The sequence below is a fragment of the Silene latifolia genome, chromosome 1 (assembly GCF_048544455.1).
Source record: "Silene latifolia isolate original U9 population chromosome 1, ASM4854445v1, whole genome shotgun sequence".
Classification (NCBI taxonomy): domain Eukaryota; kingdom Viridiplantae; phylum Streptophyta; class Magnoliopsida; order Caryophyllales; family Caryophyllaceae; genus Silene; species Silene latifolia.
Genome location: NC_133526.1, coordinates 114,914,151 through 114,925,961, shown reverse-complemented (window position 1 = coordinate 114,925,961; position 11,811 = coordinate 114,914,151). Strand labels below are relative to the sequence as shown.

Genomic DNA, 11,811 nt, shown 5'->3' with positions numbered 1-11,811 from the left:
TACCGCAAAACTCATACAAAACTTAACATGACACTAATTCCCAACACCCTACACTCACTGTTCCAAAATCTGATTATGAACCACCTGCAGCGTCCAGATCAATACAACACATGTTCCACCAATCACTTATCATGACTATGTCTAAAGCCTCATCTTAAAACAAGATCAAAAGTACTGTAACAACTTCTGACAACTGTGTCCCATCAACAGAATGTCACTATACCATGACAACAACGAAAACATATACAACTCTCTTTCATATCATACTCTACCCTCATACCAAAACTTGACTGGTAAGAAACATCAATAAACAAAACAACTGTCTATCTGTACAAACTGAAACTCACAGGAAGCAACATCAAACAAAACAACAATTTATGTGTAACTGGTATGTACTTTCGAAACTCGAATCATAATCATCCCGCCTACTCCACCACAACCGGTGACGACATCGCAACACCACCACCAACAGTCACACCGCAGTGCGAAAATACCCGTATCACAACACTAGGTACCGGGCCCGGATCATCACCCGAGGCACCACAACTACACCGATAGACATCACAACAGACACAATCCCATAAACACTGACCCAACATAACTTCTCGGACAAGAAAAACTTACTCAAATCCACTTTACTAAATCACAATGCAACATGTTTTATGAATTAAACAGATAATAACCTCGTGAATATCATCCCCTTACCATATCACAGATTGACATGTACCATGAATACAGACAGGCATAACTAGTCATGCCAAAACAGTCAAATTATTTACCTTTTTAAACATCCTTCCCTTACGCAAGCAATGGCACGTAATCGGAAAAACCACAAAAATTCGCAGAATTCTTCACAATCAAAAGGAAAAAACACAAAAAAACTAGATGATTTACAATTACAATCGAATAATAAGGGGAAATCGCATCAACGGCAGCTGGATTTCTCGTCTCAGGAGTTTGAAGATGATCTGGAAGTAATCCTTGAAGAGGAGGAGCTTGAACAAGAGAAACCTACGATAGATTGTCCTGAACCTCTTCCGTCGATCAAAATCACACCGGAGGATGTGGCGGGTGAGATTCAATTCTGGTCTTCGTCTGTTTTCTGTTATGTTCTTGGCGCGAACCCCCCTAGCTCTGTTCTAACAGGGTTTGTTAAGCGTGTTTGGCAAGCTCAGGGGGTGGATAAAATTTCCTTCCTTCCAAATGGGATATTCTTAGTTCGCTTTAAAACTAAGGAACAACAACAATTTGTTTTACAGAATGGGCACTTGCTTTTTGACAATAAGCCTGTGATTGTCAATGAGTGGAACCCTGATGTTGAGTTGATTAAGCATGATGTTAAACGCATTCCGTTGTGGGTGAAATTGTATGGTCTGGATGTGAAATTCTGGGGAAATGATTGTCTTAAAAAGTTGGGTAGTGCAGTGGGAACGTTCATACGCTGTGATGAGAACACCTTGCATAGGAATTTCTTTGGATTTGCGCGTCTAATGGTGGAGGTGGAAATTGGACAGGAATTTCCCTCCCAGATTTGTTTTGTGGATGACCAAGGAAAGACCCAGAAACTTCGTGTTGTTTATGACTGGTTACCATTGTTGTGCACCAAATGTAAAGGGATGGGCCACCTTGCTGAGAATTGTAGGGTTGGTGGTCCTAAGCCTATGCCCAAGAAGGTCTGGAAGCCCAAGGTGGTGGCTCAGAAACCTCTCCCAAAGGCTAGGCCCCCTCCAAAGGTGGTTGCACAAACCACAAAGGTGCCAGTTGTCCCAAACACCCCTGTGGTAGTTCAAACTCCTGCTAATGTGGTGGTTCAAACTCCTGTACTTGTTCCACGCACTCCTTTGGTAGAGAGTTCACTACCCAGAAGGTTTTTGACCAAAATGATGAGGCATGACAATGGAGAGAAGAGGACCTTCACACCTGGTGGATTATCGTTTATGGAATCCCTAACTCAATCACTGCAGAAATCTAGGTTGGGGATTATGGACCAGAGAGTTGTGGAGAAATGGGAGACTAGTAAGAACAACTCCCAATATGGGTAGTTGCTGCTTATGGAACATTAGGGGTATGAATAACCCTAGCAAACAAAAAGAAATAAATCGTTTGTTAGGGCAGAATAATGTAGGACTGTGTGGTCTTTTAGAGACAAAAATAAAACCTAATAATGGGAATAATGTAAGGCTTAGCATTTGTCTTTGGATGGTCGATTTGCACAAACTCTAGTTTACATAAGGGTGGGAGAATTTGGCTCCTGTGGGATCCTTATTCTTATGATGTTACTGTGGTTGATATACAAGTTCAGTGTATACACACTAAAGTGGTTGATAAAGTCAGGAGAAAGGAGTTCTGGTTCACTGTTGTGTATGGCCTGAACAAATTGGCTGATAGAGAACCTCTTTGGGCTAGTTTGAGGAAGTATCACAGTGGAATCAATGGACCTTGGATGATTGGAGGGGACTTCAATGCTATAATGGATGGGCATGAGAGGATTGGTGGGGCACCAGTCACTAATGCTGAGATTAGGCCCTTATATCAGGTGATTCATGACTGTCAGCTGGCTGATTTAAGTGCAAAAGGGTCGTTCTACACCTGGAACAACAAACATGAGTGTGGGACAAAAGTGTATAGTAGGCTGGATAGAATCCTTATTAATGCTGATTGGCTTCTTTGCTTCCCTGATAGCTTCACTCACTTCTTGCCTGAGGGGGTGTTTGACCACTGCCCTGGGATTGTTAACTTTGAATTACCTTGTCAGAGGAGGGGGCAACCTTTTAAGTACTTCAACATGTGGTCCATAGCTCATGGGTATAAGGACATAGTGAAATCTGGATGGGATAAAACTTACCATGGGTCCCCTATGTATTGTGTGGTGAAGAAGTTGAAGGATTTGAAAGTTGGCTTAAAAAAGCTAAATAGAGAACAGTTTGGGGACATTGAGAATCTCACTCATGTTGCTGAGATTTCTCTGGGTAAAATTCAGGAATTGCTTGTTCAGGATCCTCTTAATCATGAGCTTTGTCAGGCTGAAAGGGATTGTGCAAAGGAAGTGGGGGAGCTTAGACAAGCTAGGGACCAATTCCTGAGACAAAAAGCTAAGATGGATTGGATGAGATTGGGAGATGATAATACAGCATTCTTTCATGCTAGTATTAAGAGTAGAAGAGCAAGGAATAGGGTGTTCCAAGTGAAGGATATGAATGGGCTGGTATGTTCTACCTCTGAGACAGTCCAACATGCGTTTGAGCACTACTATATATCTCTATTGGGAACCTCAAAGAATGTAAGACCTATTAATAGAAGAATTGTTCTGTCTGGGAATTGTTTGAATGCTGTTCATTATGAGAGGTTAACCTCCCCTATTACTGGTGAAGAAATCAGAGAGGCTATGTTTTCTATCCCAGGGAACAAAGCTCCTGGCCCTGATGGGTATAGTAGTCAATTCTTTAAGGATAATTGGGATTTGGTTGGAGGGGATATTATTGCTGCTGTCAAGAATTTCTTTTGCTATGGGAAACTTTTGAAGCAATGCAATGCCACTACAATTACCTTGGTGCCTAAAGTGACTGCTCCTGAAACTGTCCAACAGTTCAGACCTATTGCATGCTGCAATACTGTGTATAAATGCATATCCAAGGTCCTCTGCAATAGAATTAGTATGGTCTTACCTGACATTGTTAGCCCTTCCCAGGGAGCTTTCATCAAAGGGAGGGATATTGTTGGCAATATTTTAATTTGTCAAGACTTGATAAAGCTTTACAAGAGGAAAAGTTGTTCTCCCAGAGCCATGATGAAGATTGACTTGCAAAAAGCCTATGACTCTGTTGAATGGGAGTTTGTGGGTCATATGTTGGAAGCCTTGGGGTTCCCTGAGAAAATTTGTAGGTTGGTGATGCAATGTATCACTACACCCTCTTACTCTTTATCTTTGAATGGGGAGTCTTTTGGGTTTTTCAGAGGTAGAAGGGGACTCAGGCAGGGGGACCCTCTCTCCCCCCTCCTGTTCACTGTGTGCCTTGATTACTTGAGTAGGGTGATTATGGTGGTGCAAAAGCATTCCAGGTTCAAATTCCACCCCCTCTGCCAGAGGGTAAAGCTTTCTCACCTTTGCTTTGCAGATGATCTTATTCTCTTCTGCAAAGCTGACAGGGATTCTGTGGGATTGATGATTAAAGCTTTCTTAATGTTCTCTAAGACTACTGGGCTAGTGATGAATAAAGGTAAATCTAGCTTGTACTGTAATGGAGTTGACAGTCAGGCTCTCAGGGACTTGGAGAATATCACTGAGATGAAGAGAGGACAAGTCCCATTCACTTATCTTGGGGTCACTGTCTCACCAAAATGTTTATCTGTGATGGACTGTAACAGGCTAGTGGACAATGTTGTGGATCGAATTCGAGGGCTTGGCTCTAGGAAGCTCTCCTATCGAGAGGACTGTCTTGATCCGGTCTGTGTTGAGCACCCTTCATAGCTCTTTGGGCCAGGATTTTTATCCTCCCAAAGACTGTGATATCCAAAATTGAAGCAATTTGTAGATCTTACCGTGGCATGGCGGTGAATCAAAAGAAAGCCCCGCACTTGTTTCATGGGAGAATGCTTGTAAACCCATCAACGGGGGGCTTAGGTTTTAAACATCTCCCTTTGTTGGAATGTCATAAATTTGTAGGGAAATATGTGTGGTGGGTGGCTCAAAAAGCGACCATTTATGGGTGCGGTGGGTTCACTCTATTTACATCAAAATCGTAATTGTATGGACTATGAACCTGGTAGTGGCAGCAGCTGGGCTTGGCGTAAAATTTGCCAGGTCAAGCATATTATGAAACCTCTTTTTCTTTCTTTATACGGTTTGGAGCAAGATACAATCAAAGCGGGGTATCAATGGATTAAACCGGATGGGAATCGGTGCCATGGTACCCTTGGATCTTTGAATAAGTGGTTGATTCCTAGACAAGCTTTTGTTGTTTGGTTAATTGCTCATCGAAGCTTCGACACAGACAGGCTTATCGGGATGCACATCATTTCGAAAACAAGTGCTTCTTATGTGGATTGCGGGAGGAAAGTTTGAATCATTTGTTTCTTGAATGTACATTTAGCGGCGGTGTAGTGATATGGTCTCGCATGGTGTGTCACGATTTCCTATGCAGCAGATTATCAGGTGGTGGACTGAGTGGAGACAAGCCTCTGCTTGTAAAAAGAAAATTATTGCCATGATTCTAGCTAGCCTGATGTACCATATCTGGTATAGCAGGAATTGTAGCAGGATAGAGGGATATGTGTTTAGACCTCAGGTTATTGCAGGAAGGGTGAAGTGTGATGTTCAAAATCGTTTATCACAATGTAGCATTCGTACTAAAAATGCGTCTGTATTAGCATGGGTAGAGCATATAAGTTGTAATTGAGTCTGGTTCAAGTAAGGCTCGAAGTATGGTTGTATGGGACTATTGATTATTTTAATGAGAACTTACATTTTCCCAAAAAAAAAAAAACATCCTTCCCTTACGTTCTCGTATCCAACATGTATTACAGAAAATTCAGATAACAACTTATAATTATCACACCATACCATTTCTTGTGAGGTCAGAACCTCACACAAACATTTATATATATGACATAGACCCATAATCACATCCAACCAGTCAATCCTGATCACGTAAGTTACCACCTGCTAAAAGTTACCTCTCACCCGAGCTTAACTCGTATACACCTCATAACATAGTCTCCCCTTCGCATATCCATCACCCTCTGCCAAATGTAGCCACACCATTAATACTCAACTACTAACAACCGCCTCATATAACCACATCTTATACTCTTTCATAACCATACTTATCAATCTTGTCCCTACAAAATCAATCTCTTTAGAATTCTTTCGCTTTTCTAATATACCGTCACCCTTAATCACTAGTCACAAACCATAACCCTACCACTGTCCGGGCATCAAACCTCTTACACTCATCTCTAAACATCACGATTTCTTTCCTATATGTGGTTAGCATCCCAAATAACGAACATCAAATCCATCAACAACACTACCTTAACATTCTTCCCAATACTATCCTTAATTGTGTCATTATCTAACTCTCTACTCAAAATCTCATATCATGCAGATATTCTACCAACTTCTTACTCCCTTAATTCCCCGAAACTCATGATTAATCAGGTTGTCCTGAAACTTCTGTATAAGCCTTAACTTACTTACTCCTGATAGTATCATACATCTCGACGATTCCTTACTTTTATGTCACATAACTCCGGTCAACATTTTCCTAGTTTTACTCCCCTCATTCTTTTCTTTTACACTTGACAAAATCCATTAACCATTCAACTCTTTATCCCTTCTACCTAACTCTTGATTGCTCCAATTACCTTTTACCGCTCCAAAACTCAAATCTCATTATTTCTTATCGATATCATCTCACTCTTTCTTACCATGGATCTTCTCTTATTATGCTATCACCCACACTTGCCTCTAATCTGTCCATAAAGTCAACGTTCACTGTTCAACAATTGCATCTCCTTTGTACATCTCTAGAAATCAAAATTCCTTTCATACCGTTAATTGCCCAAGGAAATCCCACAGTAGTTTCACCTCTTAATAAACCAAATCTCCCAAACTCACTCACTGTCTACAAATCCACCTCGCGACATGTCTCCACAATGTTCACTATATACTACTCTTCTCAACCCCTTTAAAACGAACTTTCACTATGTATATTCTAACCCACGCGACTCCTAACCATCTCCCTCCATAATTTTTCACACATCTCAAGTTGCCACTATCCACATCCTTACTCTCAATCCTTTAATTCTCACGTTCCTTAGACTCACATCACCCCTTGCCCGTATTCACTTACTTTTACATTACTCAACACACAAACATATCACTCATCTCATCTCACAAACATGCTTTATGTCTCACTTAACCCATAACGATCTTCCTTTCCCTCTTCCCACTATCTATTACAACACCACACATATTCATGTCCTCCCCACCGAACTCATACTCACCACAGATGCTACTCCTTACATCATAAGGTTGGGTAACTTACGCATCAAGACCGACACACACGTAAAACAACGCATAAAGAAGCAAAATAATACCTTTGAATTAAACATAATATGCAATGAATTCAAAAGATAAGCATATGACCCAAAACAGGGGTCACTAGATCGAGTTCAGGCCACTCGATCGAGTAAGGGACTTACTCGATCGAGTAGGTGAAGATCAGAAGCACGTAAAACAAATTACCAGGGACACTCGATCGAGTAACTGACGTACTCGATCGAGTACCCCCATACTCGATCGAGTACCAAGGCTACTCGATCGAGTACCTACGCATTTCTCAAAGACTTTGTCCGGTTTTTCAAAAAAGTCATAACTCACTCATTACTTGGTCGTTTTGGGCGTGTGACATATCGTTAGAATCGTAAAAGAACAAGCTATCGCCTCCAATTAGAATCACGTTAAAATCATTTATGCATCTCAAGTTATAACAGTTTAAAGACAACTTTGCTGTAATCAGACGACATAACTATTCGATTTTCTCTTTCAAACAACTTAAACATCAACAAAGCGAATAAAAGCGACTCAATACTTGTAAAACCACTATCCCTAACCACATGTTACGACCTACCAAAAGCCAAACAATAGCATTTATCATGCACATAATTCATTTAACTTGCCAATCATGGCTTCCCACGTGCTTTTATTCTATCACTTTTCGTAAACAAAATCACAAATACATGACATCAAGTCCCCTATTCACATGTTACTAGCATAACAACATTATAAAATAACTTTCATTATATAACATGCTTAATCATAAATCATATTATCATACAACGATTATTCATATTTTTCCACTAATTCATCCATCATGCCACATATTTATCCACCACATTCGTTCAACATATTCACCCAACACATGTTCAATTCACACTCCCAACTTTCTGTACTCTTACTCAAAACGACAACAACAACATGTATACTTACGTATCGCTTTATATATATATAAACATAACACTTTTCCTTACATAATTATAACATGCCAAATTACATGTATCAATCATTATACTTTCATGCTTTACAATCAACCATCATACAATTCACGTCATCATCATCTTTCAACTCGGATCCCCATCCTCCACATGCATGCATCCATCAATTCATACAACATACTACTACATAGATACACAAAGCACACAATAAGCACATAACGATCCCGACACATATCCCATGGTGACCGGTTCAAAATTGTAGGGCGAGTTCGCGACTTTAGGACGTCTCCGAAGCCTTTGCATTAGCTCCTACAACCTTTACCCCGGGTTCATTTTAATTGACTCCCTAGGTTCATTAGATTCATTGGTTACGAGTTTCGGGATCGTCGCTCGATACCATTTGTAACACCCCCATACTCCAAGTGCCTTACCAGGACCACTCAGGTATAAGGATACTACCATCTCGGTTGCCCGAGGCAATGAATATCATAAGACAATAAAGAAACGTACTTTAAAAGTAATTACAGTTTAAGTGATTACATGTTCAAAACCAAAAAGCGATAAAAGGAACTACAAGTTTTCAAAACTATCTACTATCAAAATACTATCAAGCGTCGGGCACAAATGGAAGACTTCTAAACCGCAACGTGGTGACTCATCCCGGCCTATCCCATACGCATCGTCTCATACCGCTCAATAATCGCTCACCACCCCGAATGGATCACCACAGTTTTTAAAACATTTAAACGGTCAGTACTAATCACATAATTTATATGATCCAACAACACAACAAACAACATAGCTCAAAAAGTCACACACACAATCACACCCACTCCAATCAATCTCCGTCACCGATCGTCCCCTGGACACCACCGCGCGCTGGGGGACCGCAGCCGTTCCCACCTAAGCCCCGCTCATCATACCGAGCGATAACCCCGTCCCATTAATGTGCACATCCCCTTCCGTGGCGGGTTCCACGAAGGGCGAAACTAGGGCGTGAAGTCACTCCCGCAAGTGACCCCACTCACCCGAGAACGCATCTCGAGAACCATCAACAACAATCACAACCACAAACACAATATAATCATCATATCAAACAACCAAATACAGCACATCACCAATATCCCATTATGGGACTAATACCGAGTAGGAAATCCCCGGAAAGCTGCTGTGATCGAGACGGTATCAACGGTGAGTCAAAAAGCCTCTTCTACGAACCCTCCTCCTATCATATAACACATAGAGGCTACACATCACATACTACACACAAAACCCCCAATCTCTAAATTAGGGTTTAACCAAACTTAACAAAACATTATAAAAATTATATTAAAAGCTTACCCTCGACGCAAGGAACTCAACGACACGAATAACGACAAGAACCGACCAAATCAACTCCGGAATTGCTAAGAATGCGATTAGGAAGATGAACTGGTTGCTTTCTCTCTTAAACAGGGTTTTAGGTTTTGTAAAAGTGATTTAAAACAATGACGACTATGTTTAAATACCTTAATCGCGTAATTAACAAAACCCGAGAAAACTCCCCGTAAAACCGGACACTCGATCGAGTACCCAAGGTACTCGATCGAATACCCCCTTACTCGATCGAGTACCCCAGCTACTCGATCGAGTACCCAACAGGTTGGAAACTATTTTATAACGCAACACACCCTTACTCGACAGAGTAAGGCCTACTCGATAGAGTACCCAGAGACTCATAAAACCGTAGTATTACAATTCGTTTATCAGTTAAGTTACTCTCTAGTCGGGAAAACCACTCTTGATATTCAGGAACACGTTTAATTCCCATTGAAATAACGTGCCCTTCATGCTTATCATATTTCAATGGTTTAGTGAGAGGATCTGCGATGTTGTCATCCGAAGCAATCTTGTCAATCACTATCTCTTCTTGCTCCACGTAATCACGGATCAGGTGAGCCTTCCGATGTACATGTCTAGACTTGTTGCTAGACTTAGGCTCCTTGGCCTGGAAGATGGCACCTCTATTGTCACAATAGATGGTGATTGGGTCATTCGAACTAGGAACTACGGTTAGTCCTTGTAGGAATGGACGCATCCATATAGCTTTCTTTGCTGCTTCTGAAGCGGCATAGTACTCGGATTCAGTAGTAGAATCTGCTACAACTTCCTGTTTTGAACTTTTCCAGCTGACCGCAACACCATTAAGAGTAAAAACGAATCCAGACTGAGATTTTGAATCATCTCGATCCGTTTGGAAGCTAGCATCTGCGTAACCGATTGCACATAGCTTAGTATCTCCTCCATAAGTCAATGCCCAATCCTTAGTCCTCCGTAGGTACTTAAGGATGTTTTTAACAGCGATCCAGTGTGTTTCACCTGGATTGTTTTGGTTCCGACTCGTCATACTCAATGTATATGCCACGCTGGACGTGTGCATATCATGGCATACATGATTGATCCTATGGCTGATGCATAAGGAACGCGACTCATGCGTTCAACCCCTTCAGGTGTCGTGGGTGACTGAGACTTGCTCAAATGCATCCCAGAAGTCATTGGAAGGTTCCCTTTCTTGGAGTTGGTCATGCTGAACCTTTCAAGAATCCTATCTAAATAAGACTCCTGACTCAGTGATAACATCCGTCGTGATCTATCTCGATAGATACGGATTCCTAATATGCGTTGTGCCTCACCCAGATCTTTCATCTGCAAATGGTTCTTCAACCATCCTTTTACCGAAGATAAGAGAGGAATGTCATTCCCAATCAAGAGTATGTCATCGACATACAATATCAAGAAAACAATCTTGCTCCCACTCGACCTGACATATAAGCATGGTTCCTCGACCGATCGAGTGAAACCATACTCTTTTATCACCTGGTCGAAATGATGATTCCAACTCCGAGAAGCTTGCTTAAGTCCATAAATGGAATGTTTAAGCTTGCACACTTTCTTAGGATTTTCAGGATCTATGAAACCTTCGGGTTGTACCATATACAATTCCTCCTCCAAATAACCGTTTAAGAAGACGGTTTTCACATCCATCTGCCAAATTTCATAGTTATGAAAAGCGGCAATCGCTAAGATTATCCGAATGGAACGCAGCATAACTACGGGTTCAAAGATTTCATCATAATGCAATCCGTGCACTTGAGTGAAACCTTTTGCCACTAGTCGTGCCTTATAGGTATCTGGTTGCCCGTCTACAGAATGCTTTATTTTGTAAAGCCATTTGCACTGAAGAGGTCGTATCTTGTTAGGTAAATCAACAAGATCCCATACGTCATTCTCAAACACGGAGTCCATCTCGGATTTCATGGCTTCAAGCCGTAGCTTAGAGTCGGAACAGGTCATGGCACCTTTATAGGTAGCGAGTTCATTACTCTCTAGGAGCAAAACGTCATTTTCCTCGACCATACCAATGTATCTGTCTGGAGGATTAGAGAGTCTACCCGACCTCCTAGGTTCCTGAGGAATGTTAACCGTATCATCAGTTGAAGGAACATCTTCCTCCATCCGTTCCTCGGTAGCTGGTTCTTGAATCTCCGACAGCTCGAAGGTTCTATTACTTGACTTGTTCTCGAGAAATTGTTTCTCTAAGAACTTTGCACTAGCCGCAACAAAAACTCGATGTTGGGTGGGCGAATAAAAGTAATGACCAAACATTCCTTTTGGATAACCAATAAAGTATGTCTTGACCGATCGCGGGCCGAGCTTATCCTTGTGTCTCCACTTTACATAAGCCTCGCAGCCCCAAACCCGAATAAAGGACAAGTTAGGGACCGTTCCCTTCCACATTTCATATGGAGTCTTGTCGACAGCTTTAGACGGACTTCG

At 41.4% G+C, this 11,811-nt stretch overlaps 1 protein-coding gene across 1 annotated transcript; it reads left to right on the top strand.

Moving 5' to 3' along the window:
* Nucleotides 1–809: 809 nt before the first annotated feature.
* On the top strand, nucleotides 810–5,396 carry LOC141653500 (uncharacterized). Its single transcript, XM_074461282.1, has 3 exons — nucleotides 810–2,038; nucleotides 2,224–4,444; nucleotides 5,091–5,396. The coding sequence occupies exons 1-3, from the start codon at nucleotides 810–812 to the stop codon at nucleotides 5,394–5,396; spliced, it is 3,756 nt and encodes a 1,251-aa protein (XP_074317383.1).
* Nucleotides 5,397–11,811: the final 6,415 nt, after the last annotated feature.